Source organism: Numenius arquata, chromosome 5 (assembly GCF_964106895.1).
Source record: "Numenius arquata chromosome 5, bNumArq3.hap1.1, whole genome shotgun sequence".
Lineage (NCBI taxonomy): Eukaryota > Metazoa > Chordata > Aves > Charadriiformes > Scolopacidae > Numenius > Numenius arquata.
Window position 1 is genome coordinate 2,869,044 of NC_133580.1, and position 22,237 is coordinate 2,891,280.

The 22,237-nt window shown below is 43.0% G+C and overlaps 1 protein-coding gene across 1 annotated transcript; it reads left to right on the forward strand.

The window, feature by feature from the left end:
• Positions 1–1,385: 1,385 nt before the first annotated feature.
• CHMP1B (charged multivesicular body protein 1B) lies at positions 1,386–12,035 on the forward strand. Its single transcript, XM_074147334.1, has 8 exons — positions 1,386–1,526; positions 4,045–4,142; positions 4,851–4,997; positions 5,677–5,745; positions 6,094–6,201; positions 7,179–7,222; positions 8,063–8,135; positions 8,323–12,035. The coding sequence occupies exons 1-8, from the start codon at positions 1,511–1,513 to the stop codon at positions 8,365–8,367; spliced, it is 600 nt and encodes a 199-aa protein (XP_074003435.1). The 5' UTR covers positions 1,386–1,510; the 3' UTR covers positions 8,368–12,035.
• The last annotated feature ends 10,202 nt before the right edge of the window (positions 12,036–22,237 follow it).

The window sequence follows — 22,237 nt, forward strand, 5'->3', positions numbered from 1 at the left end:
AGCCCTATTTATCTAAAGAAAAAAAAAGGCAATGTAAAAAAAACCCACCATTTTAAAACATATAATCTGTATTTTGGATCCAACTGGAATGTATAACTTTTTACTAAAAGTATTAATTTTACTTCCTCCGGTTAAAAATAGCTATTTCATAAAAGCAGGAGGCAATCAGAAACACATTCTCTTAAAGCGATTTGAAGCCCTTCAGCTAACAATATGCTTTATTTTTGGAAGTTCTGTTCCGGTAATTATGTTCTATCTCGCAGCAAATTCAAAGGCAGAAGATCTTTTTGGGTTTAAGGATCTTTTTAGATTTAAGGCCAGGCTGGATGGGGCTTCGAGCAACCTGCTCTAGTGGAGGTATCCCTGCCCATGGCAGTGGGATTGGAACGTGATGATCTTTAAGGTCACTTCCAACTCCAACCATTCTATGATCTTATTTTTTTCACTCTTTTCCAGGTGTTGAACGGTTTATTAGAGACGATGAACGCTGCTGTCGTTTTGTTCTTTCTTTTTTGGAGAACTGGGGTTTGGGTGCAGGTCTGTCTTAGAAGAGGTCTCTGTGTAAAGTTAAGCTGTTGTTAACATAAAACACAATAAATGAGAGAGAGAGAACTCCTCAGTTCTTTCAAAATTATTGGTTCAGAATCTCCATCTTTTAGTAACTGGACATCACGCTACTTCTGTTAACAATTTCTGTCTGAAAGATGTACCATCAGGAAAAAAACCTGCATCTCAAAAGATACCGGCGTGACTCAGCAAGGTGACTCAAGAAAGTAATTTAACTTGCTGGAGGAATTACCACTTATTAAAGCAGACTGTCACGAGCTCATGAAATGTCACCTCCAGCACTCCAACCGTGAACACAACTCACATTTGATCTTTGTGTTCCAAGTGACCCGAAATGCTGCACGCCTCGTGGGGTATCTTCTACTAAGGTACACTCAGATACGGGCAATAAACTGCAGAATTTTTTGGAACTTTTTGGTAAATAGGATAAAAATACAGTTTGGTATCAAATGCTGGTACTAAAGGCTTTATATAGGCCATCCCTGGTGTTCTGAACAAGGTTTAGGTCTCTGTTCTTCAGAGAGGCTCCCGGCATTGCCGGGCCTGCTGCTCAGAGGGGCCTTCGCCCCCCCCACCCCTCAGCCGGCCAAGCTGGGCCTCCTGCGCCCGGCCAGCGGCCTGCCCGTCCCGGCCTCAGCCTGCATCGCCCGGTCCTCCCCCGGTGCCAGCGATGGCGGCGAGAGCGCTGACAGAGCCGGCTACAGGAGGACGAGGGGCCGAAAGAGCCTCCCCATTGCCTGAGGGGGCCCAGCCGCCATGAGGGGACGGGCGGCCCCGCGCTCCCGCCCCGCCCCGGTGCGGCTGCGCGCGGCGGGGCGGGGTCACCGGAAGCCGGAGCCGCCACAGCGCCGAGACAGGGGCCGAGCACCGGCGGAGCCCCGCGTACCACCCGCTCCGTTCCCTCCGCCGGGCCGGCCCGAGCGCCGCCGAGCCGCCTGCCGCCATGTCCAACATGGAGAGTATCCTCGGGGTTCGGGTCTTCAGCGGCTGCCGGCCCTCACGGGGTTGGGGCCGCGGCCTGGGCTGGCCTGGGCTGGGGGGAGGCCGCGGCGGCGCGGGGCCCGGCCTGGGCTCGGTGCGGGCCGGGCTGAGAGCCGGTGCTTCTGGGGCTGGTGCCTGCTCTGGGGCGGGTGAGGCCTCTCCGCCCGGGGAGGTGCCCCCGGGACGCGGTGGGAAGGAGGAAGCGAGTCCCTTTCGTCATGGCGGCCGGCGGTGGTCGCTGGGGAAGCGGGGTGGCCCGGTGGGGGACGTGGGCTTCCTTTCAGAGGGCCTTTTCCAAGGGAAGGAGGGTTTGCGGTGTTTATGTCACACTGGCAGGAGCTGTGCTTTCTCAGCTTGGGGATCGCCCTCTCTGTGTGGATGGAGGAAGGAACGGAAAGTTTAGTTTCCCTTTCCAAGGCGAGATCAGCCAGCCTTAGCTGGGGGGCGAGGGGGAAGGCAGCGTCACCTCTCCCGGGGCTGCAGGGGGACAGCCCAGTCCTTGGGGTAGAAAATGCGATTTGCGGTGTAGAGTAGTGCAAATTGTGCAGCAGGGACATCTGACATGTCATACGTGTAATAATAATACATCTAGTGCTGTGTATAGACTGGAATGATGTCAGCAGCTAACTCATCAGCTGTCCCCCCAAACAACCACTGCTGTTTGCTGAACAAACCCAGCTGTGTTTCCTGCTGTTGAAAGGAAGTTAGACACGGGGGAAAATAAACCCTTGTGGGCAAATTAAAACTTTCTTCCTGTATAGAACTATCTTGATGTGTAGAGACAAAAAAAAAAAAGCCTTAGTGATTACAGAGGTGGAAGTGTGCTAGCGTTGGCAGTTGTTATGGTAGGGACTGATGGGAGTGCTGGAGCAGGTGACTGTGAGTCACAGTTAGTGCTGGGAGTTCAGTTTCACTCGGGTTATGGCACATTGGGAAAGACACTTCAAGGGAGGAGCCTGTGAGTCTGTGCTTGTCATGGGATGGAAGAGCTGTGGAGGTGGCGGGGTGAGCTATTTTAATGTCAGAGGTAAATGCCCCAAGTGAGTAACCGAGGAAGTTATTTCAAAATAAACTGCTCTGAAATGCTGTTTCAGTGTAGTTGGTATAAATAGGTGATGTCACGTGTTGCCTCATTGTTCTGGCCTCTGATCTGAAGTATAATTAAATGATTTAACAACCTAAAGATATTCTCCTGTTTGCTAAAGTAGCTAGTCTGTGGCTTAGTGCAATACACTTAACTGCTGCTGAAAGAGATAGTGACCTAGGTTTTAAACCAAAGAAATATAAATACAAGTAGCAATTTCAGTGTTACTGGTAGCTACCTTAATAAATACCCTAAATATATAGGCACAGCTGTTACCTTTTTGTAGCCCGCTTGATATATTTTTTATCCTATAAACATCACAACAGACTTCCTAAGTTCTTCAAGTTGCTGTCAGGGCTCTAAGATGCATGGCTGGACTTTGAAGGGAAAAAAACCAGTTCTGGACTAGTTTATATACTTGAAATATTAAAGAAACCTCAAGTACCTCATAACTTCTAGCTTTATGTACTTCCACTTAACAGTTAAGCCTCTTAGTACTTGCTGCATCTTCCTCTTGGGATATCAAAAGGTGACATGAAAGAAGCCTGTAAAGCTTTGTACTTCCATTTTATTTGAGAGACTGAAATTATTTGGAAACTTTCATCAACAGTACTTTAAGAGTATGGTTTTTTTGATTGTTATTTTTACAGCACATTATTTTTTGTCAGTAACAATTTAATGCAGTTGCTCCAAGTCACAAGGAAGGCTTGTTCTACTGTTATCTTAGAGCTTTCAGCTTAAGCAGGACTTGAACTTTTTAAAAAGGAAAGTTTCTCTTGCTGCCTTAGGTATTCTTTCCCCAAAAGTCAGGTGACAGCTGTTGGGGACCCCAGGATTGCCCACATGACCAAGGGCTGGGAGGCTGCTGTGGCTTGAAAGGGTAGCCCTGCCTCCTGCTTTGTCCCTGGGCATGGTCAGCTAAGCCAGTTTGTGATTACGCTGTTAATTTGTCTGTTGTTTCTCAGTGGCTTTTTTTTTTCAGGTGGGGAGGTTTCAGGCAGTAAACTATACCTCCATTTCACTGAGAGTCGAGGACTCCGGGTGTGCAAGTGAAAGTATCTGGCAGAGTAAGACTTTCAGTTCCTCTTGGGGCATGTTTGGTTTGTTGTATTTATATTTATCAGTCTGAGGTAGGTTTGATGTTAAAAGGCACCAGTTTGGGATCTGAACTTATTTTTTATGCCCATAGATTTTAGTACCCATGTGATAAATGGCATTATAATTGTAAAGCAGCTTGGTAGGTCTCCTTATTGTGTGAATTTCAAGGGCTTACTGAAATACATTTTTCAAGTTTTAGTAGTACTAACAGGGAAGCACAGTATATGCTAGGTTTGGTAGCACTTTGAACAGGAGAGCAAAATACTATGATGAAAGGCTCGATCCTGTTCTCAAACCCTTAACTTACGCTGCAGAACACCTGTTTAATTTGAAGTTTGCTGCAAAGGAACTCAACAGGAACTCAAAAAAATGTGACAAAGAAGAAAAGGCTGAGAAAGCTAAAATTAAGAAGGTAAGCATTGAGTCTGAAACAAGCTGTTTGGATCTGTTGTTTACATATTATAGCAGGAAAATATCTGGTGTTTTTACCATTTTCTGGGTATGCATGCTAATAATATTGTGATAGATGCTTGTGATTTAAAATATATGGCAATAAAATATGGCTGTTAATGCCTATGCATTAATAAATGTGAGGATATGTTCTTATGTATCCTCTTATACAGATTGTGGCATTTGCTTCTTGAGAAGATTGTCTTATAAGTATTTTGTTAGAGACTGTTGTTCTCAAAGTTAAAAATACTTAATCTCGATGTTTATCATCTTGTATTAAAAGGGCTTATGAAGAAGAACTTCAGGAGAGAGACTAAATTTATTTGACCGTATTTTTGTCCATGAGGTACAACCGTACCAACTGTATCTGTGTTTGGGTCTTGATGCTGAAAATATTTTTAGGAATCAGAAAGATAAGTTTCTGTAGCTCTGTAAAACCTTCTGCTTGAAGTGCACACTAGGTACCTTCCTTGGAAAAAAGTTCACACCTTGAAAAAACTTGAGAAATATTGGAGGAGGAGGGAGGGTTATATATTCTCTTTTAATAGAAAAGATACTGTGATGAATTGATGCTTATTTCATTTTTGAGATAGGCTATTCAGGAATGATGTTTACCAGAGCAGGGAAGGTTAAAATGTTTTTGCTTTTTTAACTTTTCTGTTTTCAACAGGCAATTCAGAAGGGTAACATGGAAGTCGCACGAATACATGCGGAAAATGCAATCCGACAGAAGAATCAAGCCATCAATTTCTTGCGCATGAGTGCCAGGGTAGATGCTGTAGCAGCCAGAGTTCAGACCGCAGTGACAATGGGCAAGGTAAATCCATTTTCACAAATCTGTTGCAGGGGTGAGACCTCTCATTTTCTTAGAAGTGACTTAATTCTGTTTGTAATGAGCTGAACGGTTTTGTTTTGGTTTCAGCCGTAGCCAATAGTAAATGGGGTACTGGAATTCCCCTGGCAGCCGCTCTTTACTGTGTTTTGTAGCTTGGAACTTCTGTTGGCTGTTATTACTCATGCTCCTAAGGTTACAGTGTGTTTTGCAGGTTACGCTGTTAAGATTATTTTGCAAAGATAGCGCTCCCCTTCCAAATACATAAAGTCATGACATAGGACTTGTGATTCCAAAAATCTTTTTTAGCTCAGGTGGTTTTTTAAGGTACACTAGTGTACTGCTTTTCAACCAGAGTTTATTCTGCCATATGATCTGTGTACTGAATATATCCCTTAACTCTGTGGGTCTTGAGACCCTCAAAAGTGAATGCCATATACACCTCAGTTTTTAGTGAATTTCACCTCAGAATGCGTATTTCAAGTGGTTGAGTTAATTTACAGAATTTGAAAGGGTAGGAGCCCCAAAAAGTTGTGTTCTAGATGGCAATAATGCATGCCCTACTATTTGATAATGTGGAAACTCTGTGGCTGGAGATAAGAGAGATTGGTAAGAAACTGCTCATTTTTCTTTCTCAGTAATAATTTCCTTTACCTCATTTCAGGTAACGAAGTCAATGGCAGGGGTGGTTAAGTCTATGGATGCCACGCTGAAGAGCATGAACTTGGAGAAGGTAAATAGACTTTTTCTTGGAGGTGCACATGAAAAGCAGAAAGGGCAATGGACACAAGTTTTAAAAAGGGAAATTCCAATCAAGAGAAAAGGTTTTGCAGTGAGGTTGGTAGATCCTGGAACAGGTTGTCCGGTGTGTCTGTGAAGTCCCCATAAATGGAGATGCTGGAACTTGACTGGACAGTGCCCTGACCTGCCTGCTTGAACTGCAGCGTTAAATCAACTTGAGAGTTGATGCTGGGAGCGGGTCAAGCTTCTGATCTCCAGAAGCTGCTTGCCACCTTCACTGATGAGATAGGTTTCCCTTCTGCTATCTGCAGATCATTGATTTGATTCATATTTTTAACAGATATCTGCACTGATGGATAAATTTGAGCATCAGTTTGAAACACTGGATGTTCAGACACAACAGATGGAAGACACAATGAGCAACACTACTACGCTAACGACGCCACAAGTAAGAATAGTGCTGTTTTTTTTTTAAATGTGGTCTTAAATTATGTGTCTAAACTACTGAAGTGGCCGATTCTCTTCTTTCTGCCTACTTTGAGACATAGCAGCAACTGGAGCCTTTTCACTTTTGTGCTTCTTTGTGATGAAGAGACTATTTCAAATTATAGTCACAAATACAGAGGAACACATACGTATTTTAGTCTGTTTCACTCTTTTAGCAGGCTTGTTTTAAATTGTCTTGAAAACCTTAACCCTTCTTCTGAATAAGCAGTGTTTTGATGAGTTCTTAATGAACTTCTGAACCAAAAGGCACTGCAGCATTAATTTTCAAAGCAGAATATGCTGTGAGAAAATCAATAGTTCTAACTCACTGATATTAACAAAATTATATTAGTCACCACCAAATTAATAGTAGTATGTGCGGTGGAAAGGTTGTTAATTACCTACTTTGAGTTTGTGGACATGTGTTTACTAAAATAGATCCTTAAATAGTGCTTGACTTGGTTAAGAATTCCTAGTACCTGTCCCCTTGGGCTATTCCATAAGGAGCTAAATGTGCTATTCCAACAGAAGTTTTGTTTTGTAAATAAAATAAACAAACCTAAACCCAAATCCAATAAACCAAATCTGTTGGAGATGGGCTTTGTTCCATGTTGTACAAAGCAGTGTTTTGGTAGCTAATAATCACCACTTGAAGTATTCAAATATATGTTAGGGTGGTTTTACAGATAAATTTAATTCTTTAGAAGCATTGTTTCAGAAGCTAGAGTTCAATTAATGGGCATTTAACAGGCTGAGCACCTCTACTCATTGTTTTTGAGTTCATACAGGGCCCTCTGGTGGTTATGAATGAAAATGTTCTCTGAAAGACATTTGCCTTTAAATCGGTTTTGTTAAAATAATTTCTATTCTCAAGATTTAACGGAAGAGCTTGTCATAAACTACAGTATGCAACAGCCAATTTTGTTTTCTTTCCTCTAGAACCAGGTGGATATGCTTCTACAGGAAATGGCAGATGAAGCAGGGTAGGTAAAATTTTGAGTGACTATTTCTTGAATAAATCTTGGTTCCAACAACCCTTGAAGGTCAGATACCCTTGTTTTGTATGTATTTGTCTCTTGGAAGCAGAGAAGAATCACCATTTTCCCTTCACCTCTGGGCATCATTCTTGTGTAATTTAGTTGCCAGTATTTCATTCTGTTTTCATTCAAAGCTACGGTGAATGTCAGGATGCAGGGGTGGTTGTGTAAAAGCCTAAAATCACGTCACTTGTCATATCAGGGTAGTGTTTTATTATTTACTTGGGTTTGCTTTAGCAATCCTTGGCCATGTTTCTCCACACTTTTCCCTTTTTTCCTCTCTTACCACATTAAAGCTTCCTGTAATTCTCTCACAAGCTAGACATTGCAAAATGGGTCATCGTGACATTTTTAAGCCTTTGGGGATATACTGAAATAGTTCAGAGAATTTTATGTGCCTTCTTGGTGATGCGTAAGTTGGGAATGGTGTTCTGTTGGCTGGAGGATAAATAACTTTTTACAAATTTTTTACTAAAACTTTTTTTTGTGAGTGAACTTTGTCATTCATATGTCTGCCGTGTCTAGTATACCTCTGTTAAACAGAAATCTTGCTTAGTCCTGATTAAGCAGAATTCATTTAGCTATTGCTAGTTATAATGTATGACTTGTCATCTTGGTAATTAATCAAGTTTACTGGTCAAGTTGTCTAACCAGCTGGAGTACAGCATTCATGGGATGCTGGTGGCCTCGTGCTATGTGTGTTGCTCTGCTTGTCAATTACTGGGTTTCTTCCTTTAGCCATGTAATGCCTGACCTGCTATTTTCTGTTTGGTTTTCTCCTCTTAGTCTTGATCTGAACATGGAACTACCTCAAGGACAGACAGGTTCTGTTGGTACAAGCGTTGCCTCAGCAGAACAGGTAAATGTTGGATTCAGTTGAAGCTGTATGGACCTCTGGTCTCGCCTGGTACAGCCGTTCTTGAGGTCTTCAGCAAATCTGTTTATGACTTGGACATGAGATAATGTCATGACCATTGCAGAACTTTGCAAAAATTAAATTTTCTTATTACTGATGGCTGCTTTCTTTGTGTTTTACAATTCTGCAGGATGAGCTGTCACAGAGACTGGCCCGCCTACGTGATCAAGTTTGAGTTAAACGAAGCTGCAGCTCTTTGTACATGCTTTCAAAATACCCTTTCTGGAACTAACCCTTCACTACACTAGAAAGGTGTATACAGTATGGCTTCGGTGTTTGAATATTTGTAATATAGGGTACTTCACTCCTAGCTTGCTACTCTTTCTAAAATACATTAAGTAACCCAAAAATATCAGCTCTTTAATGTCCTTTTCTGTACATTTTGAAGTTGATATATTTTTTGCAAGCTTTTTTCACAAAATCGAGTTGATATTCTAAGTCGGCTAGTAATGTTGGTACATGCTAGCTAAAAGAAAAGCAGAGTGTCATGATATATATTTTAAATTATGAAGTGATTTTTTTAAATTATGAGAACTGTTTATCGTTGGAGAACTGATGTATTCAGTTCAGATGATTGTTGTAGATAACTTTCTTACGCAGCCAAACTCCTGGAACAGGCAAAGGTGGACAGTGTGGACTTCATGGAAAATGTGCTTGTTAAAACAAATAAGTGGACTTCAGTCTGAGTTTTTTAGTCTTCTAAAGGTAGGGTAATGGTGCTCAAATTAGTGGTTTAGTTCAAAAATGAGTTACCAAAAGTTGTTTTCATGTAATTGGGAACTTGTACAGTGTCATCACGTTAGTACAGGAGGAATAAAATATATTTTTCAACTCTTTGTCAGTTCTGTTAAGTGTTAAGTGTTGCAGCTTGTTCCTTGTTTAATGTCGAGTGCTCTAGCTTGTCCGTTTTGCTGTCTTCTTGGTATCCTGGGGTGCAGCCAATCATGCCACTCACACTTCTGTTTCTACCAACATAACATCTAGTTCCTGGTAACAGGGAGCTCATGCTGTCCATTTTTGTAGATTCAGGCTGAGAAGCTGTGTATGAAGTAACTGGAACCTGCTTTTCTCCGTTCCCTCTTACTCTGTCTTTGCTTTTATATGTAAGATGAGAAGACCTGTCATCTCATTCCACGCTTCAGTGCTCTTCCGTACATGAAAAATACAGAAGTGCCCTTCCTCGGGTTCAGATCTTCGCAGCCCTCTGTGAGTCGGGGTCCCAGCCCTGGATTCTCTCCCCGGGGGTCTCCCTTAGATCAGCTTTTCCTCCCCAGCACCTGGCAGCGGGTGAGTAGTAGCCGAGCAGAACAGGCCATTCGGTCAAAGGGGCAGAGCTGCTAGATGCCTACACCAGTTACGTTGGATTATTTTACTAATTTACTTCATAAGGTATAATACTGCTCTCTGCAGATAAAATAACCCGATTTGTAATATTACAGTTGTATGGAGAAGTGGTTTGTTTTAGCAATCCCTTTATATTTCTGCACAGTAAGAGAGAAGCTGCTGCCTGCTTTCAGGAGCTTCAAACTCCGGCTGCAGTTGTGAAGTAAAGAAATGGTTGTAGAAATTTGTAGCTGAGGCTGCTCGTGATGTGTTGTGATAAACAGTGATGTTAAAATTCTCTTTCTGACTTCTGGGGCTTGTGTTTTTGGTTTTATCCTTGTAGGGGTGAGGGAAGGTGTAAAGCGTTAGAATTAGAATTAGCTCTTACTTCGCTGGTGTTCAGGATCACATCATGTGGCTTTTCCAGTGTTGGGGAAATATTTAAGAAAATAAAATATGTTGCATTTTTAGTTGAACAGGGTTTTTTCAGTGAAAACAAGCAAAACCGAGGAAACATTTCAGAACAGTTTCAAATGATGTTTTGAATGTGTTATTCAAATCACTTTGAAGGTTTAGCGGGTTGTTACCTACTGAAGTATTTGCGGCTACTGTAAAAATAAGATAAGGAAATTAAGATAGACAAAACAACCCCAAACGCTGTGGAATTGTCTCTCACGCTGGCAGCCTAAACTAAAATGTTTAAAATGTGATCTTTGCACTTGTTTACATTTATTGTCAGCGCAGCTTTCTTTTAAACACCTTGAGTGTTCCTGTTGTAAATAGGAGAAATTGGAAGGTGTTTAAAAACCATAGACTCACAACCGTAGTCTTGGTACAGTCCTTTCAACTTAGTAATAAAACATCTTAGAAAAGGGACCATACACTACACTTCTTTTTTTTTTTTTTTTTTTTTCCCCCCCCCTCGCTCCTTCTGAACAGTGTAACTAAAACATAATAGTGAATCTATGCAACCAGGTTACCCACAGCTGTGGTAACTGCTCCTGTGTGTGCCTTTGCCTCGCTGAACTTATTTTATTTTATTTTTGGTATTTAGTTGCTTCATATCTCAGATAGGATTGGAAAGTCACTGTTGTGTAATAAATCCCCATCTGAGTTTATTTTGCAGTTACTTGTTGATGGAGCTGTACCATAAAATGCTGAGGTTTTCAGTGTTTAATATTAGACAACTTCAAGTAGCTCATCATTATTTTAATGATAAAGATATGCTGATTTCAGACTGTTCCTGGCCATCCCTAAACTGTCTGAGAGTGTAGACAGCAGTTCTGAGTTCCCGGGTACTTGATTTTCTGAGTGTGCTGCCGGGTCATGAGCCTTGGGGCTTCGGAGGGATTTAAAAATAGAGGGGAAAAGAGACTGATTCAATTGCTGCAAGACAAATATTAAACAAGCTTCATTACCTGACTGGCTGTACACAGCCTGTTCCAGAGGCTGGATCTTATCCCAGGCTTGCGAGCTCCAGTACCAGAGTGGATTTCCAGTATCATTCGTTTAAAGGAATTAACGAGTGAACATAAAGGCTGGACTGATATAATTAACGCTACCTCTGGGGGACGATGATGCAAAGAGGGAGGCAGGTTTAGCCGACTTGGGGAAGAATTACATGTTTGGAACAATGAGTTTTTGCCCCGTTGACTTCACTCCGAGAATTGCTGCGTATTTCAGCGGGGCCAGGATTTTGTACTGGTTAGTTCTGTGTATGGATCTTCTGCCCTCTCCTGGGGAAAACGATTTCTTTTCTCTTTAGAAGCACTTGTGTATGAGAACTGGCATTTGGAATGTTTTTAACAGTTACATTTTGAATGTATATATTTTTCTCAAGTCTTTTGGAAATGCTTGAAACCGAAAGTTACTCTTAGAGCAATATTTGAGTTTCAGATCCTTCCTCCATTTCAGGCTCTCCTCAAAACATTTGCTCCTTTCTGACCAGCTCTAGCTCCTCACTCCTACATTGCTCGTGTTCCTTGTAAGCTGGCTGTTACGTGTTTGTAGAAGGTTCTTTCATGTTGAATAAATTGTATGTGCTTTTATGTACCTTATTGGGAGATACTTCAATATTTATGCTTATGAGCAGACACATCTGAAGTGAAACATGGCTTGAAATGTTACAGGATGGTTTTACTCAACACTTTTTTCCTTGTTTATTAAAATTGCTAGTGTATTAGTCTTTGTTCATTTGAATTCCAAGACTGAAAGCCACGAAGAGCTTCAGATGAAAGGAGAGGGAAGGAAAGGAGGAACAAGAACTTTAACTTTCTTGATTGCAATGGGATAAAGTGATCAAGTTGCCTTTGTGGAGATCCTCAGAGCCAAAAAATAGTGACATTTTGTTAAATATAATCAGCAACTGTGTACAGAAATAAATTCTGAAGCTGGTGACTTGTATAGAGAAGAGAATAATTTTTGTAGCTCTGGTAGAGTTCATTTTGGAAACTGCTTTACTTGTATGGGACAATTTGTAAATGTAACTGCAAGTGATAAATAAAATTGTACAGACAACTTATTTCGGATGTGTTCTAGGTTATGTGGCTGTTGCTGGCGGGGCTCAGGATGTGGATAAACAAGCAGATGTCACGGTGGTATCAGTATTTTCCTGGGAGAAGATAATCGGAAAATTAAATATGGAGACAAAATAGAAAGTAAAGTGGGTACTATTGAGAAAGATTTGGGACAACAGTTCAGGGAGTCATTAAGATTAAATATAACAACATAAAATACAATCTGTTTCAAATTTTGTGATTTATTTAAAAATATTTGGTCTGCTATGGAAGGTAACTCCCGTGGTTAAACATCTGAGAGGGTTTTCTGTCCTTACCATATATATCAAGGGGTCATGTGGAAAACTGGCAGGAGATGGTGTGGGTCTGAGTTTGTACTCCCCAGAGCTGAAAACCTCCTGGTTTTATTTTCTCCTTCCGTTGTTGTTTGGGAACCAGCAGAGGGAGCCTCAAGCTTTGTTTTTGCATAGATCCTACACGAATTATTATTTTTTTGAATTCAGAGTCATCACTAGCGCGTTTAAGGAACTCTCCTGTGGAACCTCTGTTTCTGGGCTGTGTCAAAGCTCGGTAGCGAGTGCCCGTATCGGGGCTTTGATCCTTCCTAAAAGCTGCTCTGATGCACAAAATACAGCCTGGAAACGTGGTGCCCATCAGCTAATTTGTGTTAACATTTAACCACCTTTACTAAATGCACTTCAAAACGTTTCTTTGCTGTCTTTAGGCATTAATTTGGGACTTGGAGATCTACTGTGTAGAGTGCGATGGTGAATAACTTTGTCCTTAAAACTTGTTTGAAATTAGTTTAATCTTTAGTTAAATCCTCTTGGATGTCTTTAGCTGCTGGGTCATTTTTTTTATTTTTTTTTTTTTTTTTGCCATCTGATAATCCTTCTGTTTTATACAGAAGGAAACACACAGGGTGGGCTGATGGAAAATGTATTTTAATAGAAAAATGTCCTTTTCTTATAAGAAGCATTTCACATATTGAGATTTGACTTGATGAAGTATTTACTTTGGTTTCAGCATTCTCTGCCCGTTTAGTATAATTGCATTTTTTGGCTTTAGCGTTAGCATCCATCTATTGCAAAGGCCTGGCTTGAACTAAGGGCAGCGTATACTGCTCAGTGCTTTCTTTTTTGTCAAAGGATATTTTTCCAATGAAATCCCAAGGAGGGTCAGTGGCCTCGCTTGTATCGGAAGCAGCTCTCTTCATTGCCATTCAAATAAAGGGAAAAAGACCGATGGAAACAATCTGTAACTAATTTCAAGTGCCAATTGAGCCTTTTTTACTTGGGAGAAGATGCGGTGAGTGAGCCTTACAGGCTTTCGCTTGACCTTTTACTACTCTTTATTAAGAAAGTCATGCTGAATCAGCTGTGATACACAGTTCAAGACAGAAAATCAATGGGCCGTAGGATCCCAGATCTTTTCCAGCTCTTTGGAAAGCTTTCCAATGTCTTCCCACGGTGCCGGTTGCTGTGAGGAGCAGGCGGGACCAGACCATCTCCGAGCTCTTATCTAGACAGGGGTGATTTTAGATGATAAAAGTACTGAAGTATCACGTATTTCTAGTCTGCAAGATGGTTTCCTGTGCATCTTTTTCCAAAAGTCTAAAGCAATAAATGTTATGTACCAACTAATACGTGTATCGTGATGTATAGATAATATATATATTATATATATAATATATTAATAGACGTATAAGATAATAATCAGCTTAATTTAATTTCCCTACTATCTTGATTCAAAATTATTTATTACAATCAGTTTCTGTCAATATGAGCAGTCAGGGATAGGAAAACATTTTAAAACTTCCTTTGAATTAAAAAAAAAACAAACCTGTCTTTAATTTTTTAAGAATTCTTTCTTTTTTTTTTTTTTTTTTCCAAAGACTAGTTTAACATAATCCTGAAATATCTATACAAGATATTTCACTTTGTTCTTATCGCAGCCAGGACTTTGTTTCCCTTGCTGCAGAACGGGTTAATACTGGAACCATTAAGCTCTATTTCTGCTGCTGGGGTTTTTTCAGTTCCAGGTACGAGTACGAAGCCCCAAGGTTTGCCTTGAAATTCATCGGAGAAGCCGTCGGTCCCATCCAGAGTGTTGTAAATTAGTTCCAGTCTCCAAGAGGCTGCTGTAACTAATGGATATGACCTGGAAGTGGATAAAGTCCATAACAGTAAGATCGACTTTTCCTCTAGTAATTTGACAAATAGAAGCTTTTTTTTTTTTAAAGCCCCGCGTAGGGCTGCATACCCCATTTGTTCTTTTGTGATGGCCGTCGTTTCCGCATTGAAGTGATAATGATTTTCCAGATTTCTGCTGATTTGTATAGCAGGTGCCTTAATTTATTGATGCCAGAAGAAGGGAGAGATTCAACAGCAACAACAAAAAAAAGGGTTTCCTGGCAGCAACACTATATCAAACCCATTCCTTACCCTGTTCGGTTGCTGTAAGTATTTGACCACCAGTTAAAAATTTGATATCTCTATACAAATTACATACTCCTAACAAGCTCTTCCGCAGAGATAATTCTGCGATTTTTACAAATAGAAGTGTCAATATATATTAGTGGTAACTGCTACTTTTAACAATGGCACTGCTTTTTCATCCAAATATTTAAAAAATGCACTGTATAGCGAAGGTTAAATACTTAACAAACCTTGGATTATTTTGTGTAGAGCGTGTTTAAAGTGGCAAATATAGAATATCCTGGCTTCTCTTTCAAACGTAATGCTTTTGTTGGAAGTTTTACAACTTCATTTAGCCCGTGGATAGAATATTAGAGCAGGCATTCCCAAGCTCTTCATAGAGGTTTATGGTGATGTTTGGGAAATCTGGATGTTTTCTCAGGATACTATTTACCGAATGGCACGAGTATTCCTCCTCCCGCTCTGTAAAAGATGTGCAGGAAGACCAGTGGTTTGCGGAGTCGCTGGATCTCATTTATTTTCTCCAACCACATGGAAATCGGGAAATCTCGGTGTTTTTGTGGGGTGTGACTCTTGCAGAGTAAGTTGATAAAACGTGACCTGTGCAACGGTAACTATGAGAAACTCCGCGTTTCAGTGCCTGGTTAATTTTACAAGAATAATTTTAGGTGGTTACTGTAGGTAAAGACGCGCCGCTTTCGGTGCAGGTAGTGATTTGGGGAGTGTCTTTGTGCCCCTCTGCTCCCAGCCCCTTCCAAGCCTGCATCCCATCCATCCTCTCCCATCCCCACCACCGGCAAGCCTGTGGGGCTCCGCATTGGTCTCACCGTGAATATAAACTCTCCAGCAGTGACTCAGGAGAGTCCGGGCTCCTGTTTATTTGTGCTCTAGTGGGACATGAACCTTGGTCTTCCAGGGTGAAAGGTTGAGGGATGTGTGTCTTGTTTACCTGTGCTTTTCAGATAATGTTTTCCTTTAATCTATTAAGCAGACACACCATTTTGTCCCATGGTGTACAATGGGATCACTAACGATGCGCTTAATTACTACCAAACCACGTAGGAGTGACCGATGCCCGGCAGACGAGGAGTCAGAGGTGGGTTTGTCAGCCAGGAGGAATTTGGCCAAGCTTCCCCCACCTCCCGTGTTTAATAGAAACAACTTTCCACGAGAGCGCTGCAACGTCTGCCTGATTTATACACAGCTTCGGTGATGGGGTAGGGTCAGTTTGGATGGCTTTCGTATGAACTTTGATGGCTCAGGGGAAACTAGGTATTTACATGTAGGAATGAGGAGATCCCAAATTATCAATGGATTTGAAAATCCAAATTGGATTCTTTTGAAAGTCACTTGGAAAAAAAAAAACCCCACAAAACAACTAAAAAAAGAGAGTTAATCCAACCTTCGTAGCCACTGCTGCCTTTCAACACTTTTAAGGCTTTTTTCTTACTTGAAGCTATTACATTTAGACATTTGCCTGTCATTGCATACCTAAGAAGGCATTTGGACTTAATTTTTGGCACTGCTACGGAACTGTTGTATACATTAATCAGCCAAGGTATGTGGCTCGGTCACATGCTACGCCGGGGCTGGCTCACAGACACAATAGGATGGAGAAGATACAGCAACGCAGCTGCTAAACATATTTACCATCCGACAGTTAGTCACACTCCTGGAGTTTTAATTGAATTACCTTTGACAGTGAACAGCAAACCTGGTGGGTGATCTACTAAATTTAACTGATGAATGGGCTCCCTAAAATCAATTAGCATCTAGGTCTGTGAGCATGAACACATCCTGTCGCTCTGCGGGGACCGGAGCGGGATCGGAATGACAGCAGCAAATGTGAGACAAAGTGAAAGCATGCATCTCCTGCCGCTGCTGACCTCTGCTACCCACATGAAAGAAAAACAGCAGTCTAACAGGAGCTGAAAGAATCTGACAGTAAATCATTTAAGCTCTGTTTTGCAGGACTGATATAGGATGCTTCTAAACTGCTTGATTAATGCTGGGCAGTATATTAAAAGCAAGACGTGGTGGAGCAAGGCAGCTACTACCAGCTCTGCATCAGTGCACCACGCTGCAAGGGCTACCATCTGCTTGGTTTTATTATTTTTCAGAGGTTCAGGGTAGCCGGGAGGAATAAGCGCTCTTCTTTTCTTTTGCTACAGTGAGAGGGTCCTGCCTGTAGCCACGGAGAAGCCCTCAGCCTTTTGGATGGTTGTTTGTTCTCTGAATAATCAATCGATGGCAAAATGCAGGCTGGAGGTTCCCCTGACCTTTGCCTCATCGCAACCCGACTCCGTGCACCCTTCAGCTGGAGCATGTAATGAGGTACAGATGCGACAGATAGGATAATTAAATACACACAAATATTTGAGGGACTTTCAGGTTGTGACAAACTGATGAAGGCAGAAAAGTCTTGATTTGGGGCTGTTATCTTTGGGTTTGGGGGCGGGTGGAAAGAGGGGAGGAAGAGGAGCAAACAGCACGTTAACCTTCCCGTTTTTCATGACCAGACGAGCGCTTCCTCGGGAGTAAATCTGCGCAAACGCTTGATTTATTTCGTTTGAATATTGACTGATGTGAAGACTCGGTTTGGACTATACCACATGTGAATTTTTTTATTTTTTTTTTTGGTTGCTGACATGAAAAGATGTGTCGAGTTCAACGACACCCTTCCTGAAAGCTGTCCAGAGCCCTTGCAGGCACTGCCATGGGAGACGGCAATTCAAAACCTTTTTTACTCTGGGGAGTTCCTTCCCCTGTCCACCTTCCCATGCTGGTGCCCTGGGTGCCACCTTATGGGATGTTCTGAAGTCGATGTAGGGCACAGTGGGGCTTTTCTTTCCTTGCATTCATAAGTGGATAGCATGGAGAGCGTTTTTTTTTTTTTAATTATTTTTAAGAAAAATGGTATTAAATAGTACTTTTTAAGGAAAAATTCTCAAGGGCTCTGCAATAAGCACACCTCATATGTACCAGGCAGTCCCAGTGGAGGTGACTCCATGCAGTTCATTGCAGGTAAATAGGGGCGCTCAGCTGGTGCTGTGTCTTCAGCCAGATCTTCATCTGCTCACCCCACATCTCCCACGGGACCTGGGAGCCTGTCCAGCGTTGTTAGCTTTTTGCAGAGTTAAGGTCATCCCTTCCGTCAAGGTAGACGTCATCTTGCAGCACTGACCTCTTGCTCTGGGAAGGGACAAACAGGTTCCCTTTGATACTTAGCAAGAGAGATGGTGGCTGTGCCATCAGGAGGATACAGTTCTGGCTGAAGGTCGTCTTGGGCAGTCATGGATTGAGGACAGCTGGAAGGCTCCCATCAGCTCCTAGTAGGCAAAAGCTCATCTAAACTCCCAGGGTTGTGCAGAAAGAAGGTGCAGCACCATTGCTGCTGTGAATGAATGTGGGCATGGCCACCACGTTGACCTTGTACAGAGAAATAATTCCCAGCAGAGATGCTGGGATGGGAAGCGATCTGTCCTCACCTTGCATGGAAGGTCCAAACCTTGTGGGAGATGTTTGACTGCAGTATCCCACAGCTATGGGTGCCCTCTGAGTCTTCCCAGTTGAGCTGAAAAGATCTTGCGAGCCTTGGCACGTCTTATATCTGGCTGTAGCGTTGGCAGAAGAGCATGGTGTTTGGGCCAGACCAGGAAAATCTTCGGCCAGGGAGATGAGAGGAGAACAACATAGTGAACATCATCGTGCTGCTCAGGTGCAAGTCCTGGAGAAAGGCCAGGCTGATGCCAAGTGTTTCATGGCTGCTTTGCAGATGTGACTTTTTTTTTTTTTCCTGTAAAAAAAGAGGGTGAGATCCAACGTGTGCTGACACTCTGTTCTGAAGTTCTGTACAAATTATGTTGCGCATAACACAAATGTATTTGTTAATTTAACTAATTTATAAACAAGTGGCTACTGCCCATGCAGAACTGCCCAGAAACTCCTGAAGGGTGTTGGCAGCTCTTTCTCTCCTCCTCTCCTCGCTTCCCTCCTCTCCTCCTTTCCGAGCCGCCTCGAGGTTTCCCTCTGGAGCCCGGCTGCTGGTTGGGCTCCTGCGCAGCCCCAGGCAGCCCCGTGGTGGAGTTCAACTTCAAACGCACCGTTTTGTGTCCCATCCGAGTGTTTGGCTTCAAGACGAAGACGTGGGAACACGGCTCCAAACACCCGGATCCATCCCCTCGCTGAGACTTCATGCGTTTTCGAATGGTATCCGTCTTGATTTGGAAAACAAAAAGCAGGGAAAAGACAACAGCTAAAAACCTTCCCCGTGCGCAAAGTGAGAAATGTGGCTTTAATTTGGACAACTAATTGCTTCCAGCTGAACCAGCCATTAAAAACAGTTGAAGAATTACAATGTAAATAGATTAATGCAGACAAAGCAACATGTGCGCTATTCCATGTCTTCTTGTTACCTACAAAATACTTGGGCAGTGACACACTGTTAGTCTAAGCCACTTGTTAGGTTCTGTGCTAATCAGCTAAAATTAAATAAACATGACTGATAAAAATGACTGTTGTGTTTGAAAATTGATGCACCAACAGAATTTACTCCAGGAGATAATTACAGATGATTAAGTAACAAAGAAATAATTCCTACAGCAAAGGGGGAAAGCCGGCGGTGCAGGGAAGGGGCACTTCTTCCTGTGCCGTCCCTTTCTCTTGGAGGGATGAGCCTAAGCTGCAGGAAGGTCTATGGGTGGGCAGAAACCCCGAAGGAGCCTTTCTACCCTGTGAGTCTCCAGTGACAGACTGAAAAAGGGCTGGAAAATTGATATTTTGCTGTTGGAGGAGCACATATGTAACTTGCACCTCCAGCATCCCCCTCTTCCCACCCAAGGGATCAACCTCTTTGTTCAAATTTGTCCTTTTAAATGCAAAGCATTGCATAGAAGTGCTCACGGGTGAACCATGTAAGTGATAAACATGACGTGTTTTGAAACAACAATGTTAATTTAAATAATAAAGTCAATTTCCTCTGTCATCAGGATGAGAGCAGATCAAGACTTGTCTTCTAAAATAGAAAATATTCTTCGGGTAGTCTTTGTTGAATAATCGCTCCTCTTAAAGCAATTTATTAATAGAATCATCGTATTGACTGGAAGTCTAAGAAAGGGAGTGTTTTCTAAATAAAGAATAAAAGTGGGGGTTTTTCTTGCTATTTTTTTTTCTTCTCCCCAGGGCCCGTTGGTAGGAGCTTCGTGGTGATAGAGACGTCCGAAGGGCTGTCAGGCTGACAGACACAAGTAAATGAAAGGCCTCGTTTGCAAAGCGTGGGATGTTAATTATGAGCACAAAAAGGCCCTCGTTAATCACAAGTGAACTTTATCATCGCAAGAGGACTCGCTCGTTGTGGGGGAGAGGAGCACGGTGTGGTGGAGTGGCAATTATCTGCTGTCCTAGGAGCCTGATATACGCAAGGAAGATAAAACCCTTGTCTAGTATCAGTTTTGCTGCTGTGTTTTAAAAACGCTGCCACAAGCAGAAGCCTCGGTAACGATGCCACCAGCCCTGCAGCAGCACAGCCTCTTGCCAGGACCGAGCCCCTTACAGGTGACAGCAGGCTTTAACAGGTCCCACGTTGCACGTGTTGGTGTTTGCGGGAATTGCAAACCCGAAAACGTGTCTGCTCCGACGGGAGAAAGCAGTTCCTGCCGTCCTGAGCGCAGCAGATACAGAGTAAGTTGTTTATTGCGTTTTACTTTGATGAATGGAATATTTTGTCACAAGGAGCCCTATTACTACGCTGACTCCTCTGCGCTCCTCCTTAACACAGGCATTTCTACGTTACTTTTCTGGCATATTTTCTTTAGCACATTCATATCCTTTAGTATCTCACCGAAACACATGCTCAAGTGGAGATTAGCTCCTATGAAATGAAAATCGCTTGGGGTGCGGAGGGGGAAGTGGAATATTATTCTTCATCCTGAATTGAAATATTAGAAGCTGACTTCTGAATTATACTCCGGGGTTACCGGCTATAATTGAGATTGAAATTGGTCCGCTATTTTTGGTACAGCCTGGAAAGCTCCGAGCCTTATTCCCATTTGTGCCGGTGGAAATCCCCACCCATCATCTCAAATTCTGCTCTGCCCGCACCTTGGGGGTGAAGGTGCCTCCCTGGCTCCTTCCTCCCTGAAATAATGATAAATGACAGCTGGGCAAAATTGTAGCTGGCTGTCGCTCCTCGCCAAAGAGACTAGAGGCAGGAGAGAGGGGGCTTCTCCCCCGAAAGCTGATTGACGGCCGGGGTCAGGGTGGGGGAAGCCTTTGCTGGACCCTGTCAGATCATGGGGAGCTGCTGACAGCTCGCGCCGCAGTGCGCTTCCCTCGCCGGCCAGATTTATGCTGCGCTGCAGAGGGTGCTAATTAAACTCTGCTTTGCTTACAACAGCCTGGAAGGGGGGGAAAAAAAAAAAAAAAAAAAAAAAAGAAAAACCGAACAAATCGCCTCCAAATTACAATGTGATCCTTTAAATCTAATCTTACGTTCTGTGGGTGCTATCTAGAGGTGGTTGGGTTTCCATGGTGGAACAATTAGCGATGCTTCCTAACGCTTTGAAATATTAAAGCAAAGTTCATGTGAGCTTGCACTCCTCAAGCCAGGACCTTATAGCAGCAAACAGTGTTTCACAGCAGACAATTAACAATCAGCTTAGAAAACTGCTTATTGACCGGGACAGGCGATATCAGGACACGTCTGATGTGGGACGGTTCTCCTGCAGCTCCTGGGCTGGCCGTGGCAGAGCTTTCCTATGAGGAGCTCTTGGTTTCTCATCCAAGTGCAATTTAGGGAGTCTCAAAAGGACTTGGACACTCTGAACGCCCTCCCGGCTCTTCCAGGCACCAGAAATCCCCTGGGAATACGCTCTAGGGATGTGGTACAGACAGTAGGGTGCCTATATGCTGCAGTGGAAAGGACAGAAGAGCTTCCCAAAAGAGATTAATCGGTGGATTAATGGTTAATGGGAGCTGGTGTCTTTGGGACTGTCCTGCCGTTAGCAGCAAGCACCAAACAAGAAGTTAACGTTAAATGCGTAACTCACAGCAGTCAAACTTTTTAATCTTCTACTAATTTGGTGTGTTAAAAATAGTGAAATGGTATGATGTGTCGTGAAATGGCAACTTTACAGTGAAAAGGGGCAGAGCACGATGGGCTGATCCATCACCCCTCTCGGTGACCGACCACCTCTGAACGGAGGGTGCTGAGCTCCTGCCCTCGCCTCCGACTCCGGGAAGAAAGGAAGAGCTGAGATCACTGAAAAAAAACCACTTTTACTGCTTCGGTGCTGTACGCTTCTGATAAAGTTACTGGGATTTTGGCTCTATCCTGGCCAGGCTGCCAATGCAAACCATCTGCCGTGCCCTAGGCAGGTCTGCCTTCACCCTGCCCTCCCAGAAACCAAGGCAGGGTTTCTTCCAAACCCACTCCGGGTGATTTATACTCCCCTGCCGAGGTAAATATCACTGTGGTTTGGCCCAGTTCTGTTCACACTGGGCTTGATTTGGGGCAGCGCCGACCATCTGCAGCCCAGGAGCAGCTGTGGGGTGACACTTGCAAGGTGGGATGTCACCTCGGCCCACGGTGGCTGTCATCTCTCCATGCTTGCAAGCGCGATGGAGAGAAATCACGGAAAAATAGGGAGGAAGCCAGCCCTGCTTCTGCTGCAATCCTTCAGCATCAAAATGGTTCAAAGCCACACCAAAAGGAGACAAAAAGGGTTGTGGTAAGGAAAAATGAGATGGTGTGGGTTGTCCTGGAGGAGCC

Coding starts and splice junctions, on each gene's coding strand:
- CHMP1B (XM_074147334.1), top strand. Junction 4,143..4,850: donor AGAAAGCTAAAATTAAGAAG/GTAAGCATTGAG, acceptor TGTTTTCAACAG/GCAATTCAGAAGGGTAACAT. Junction 7,223..8,062: donor GAAATGGCAGATGAAGCAGG/GTAGGTAAAATT, acceptor TTCTCCTCTTAG/TCTTGATCTGAACATGGAAC.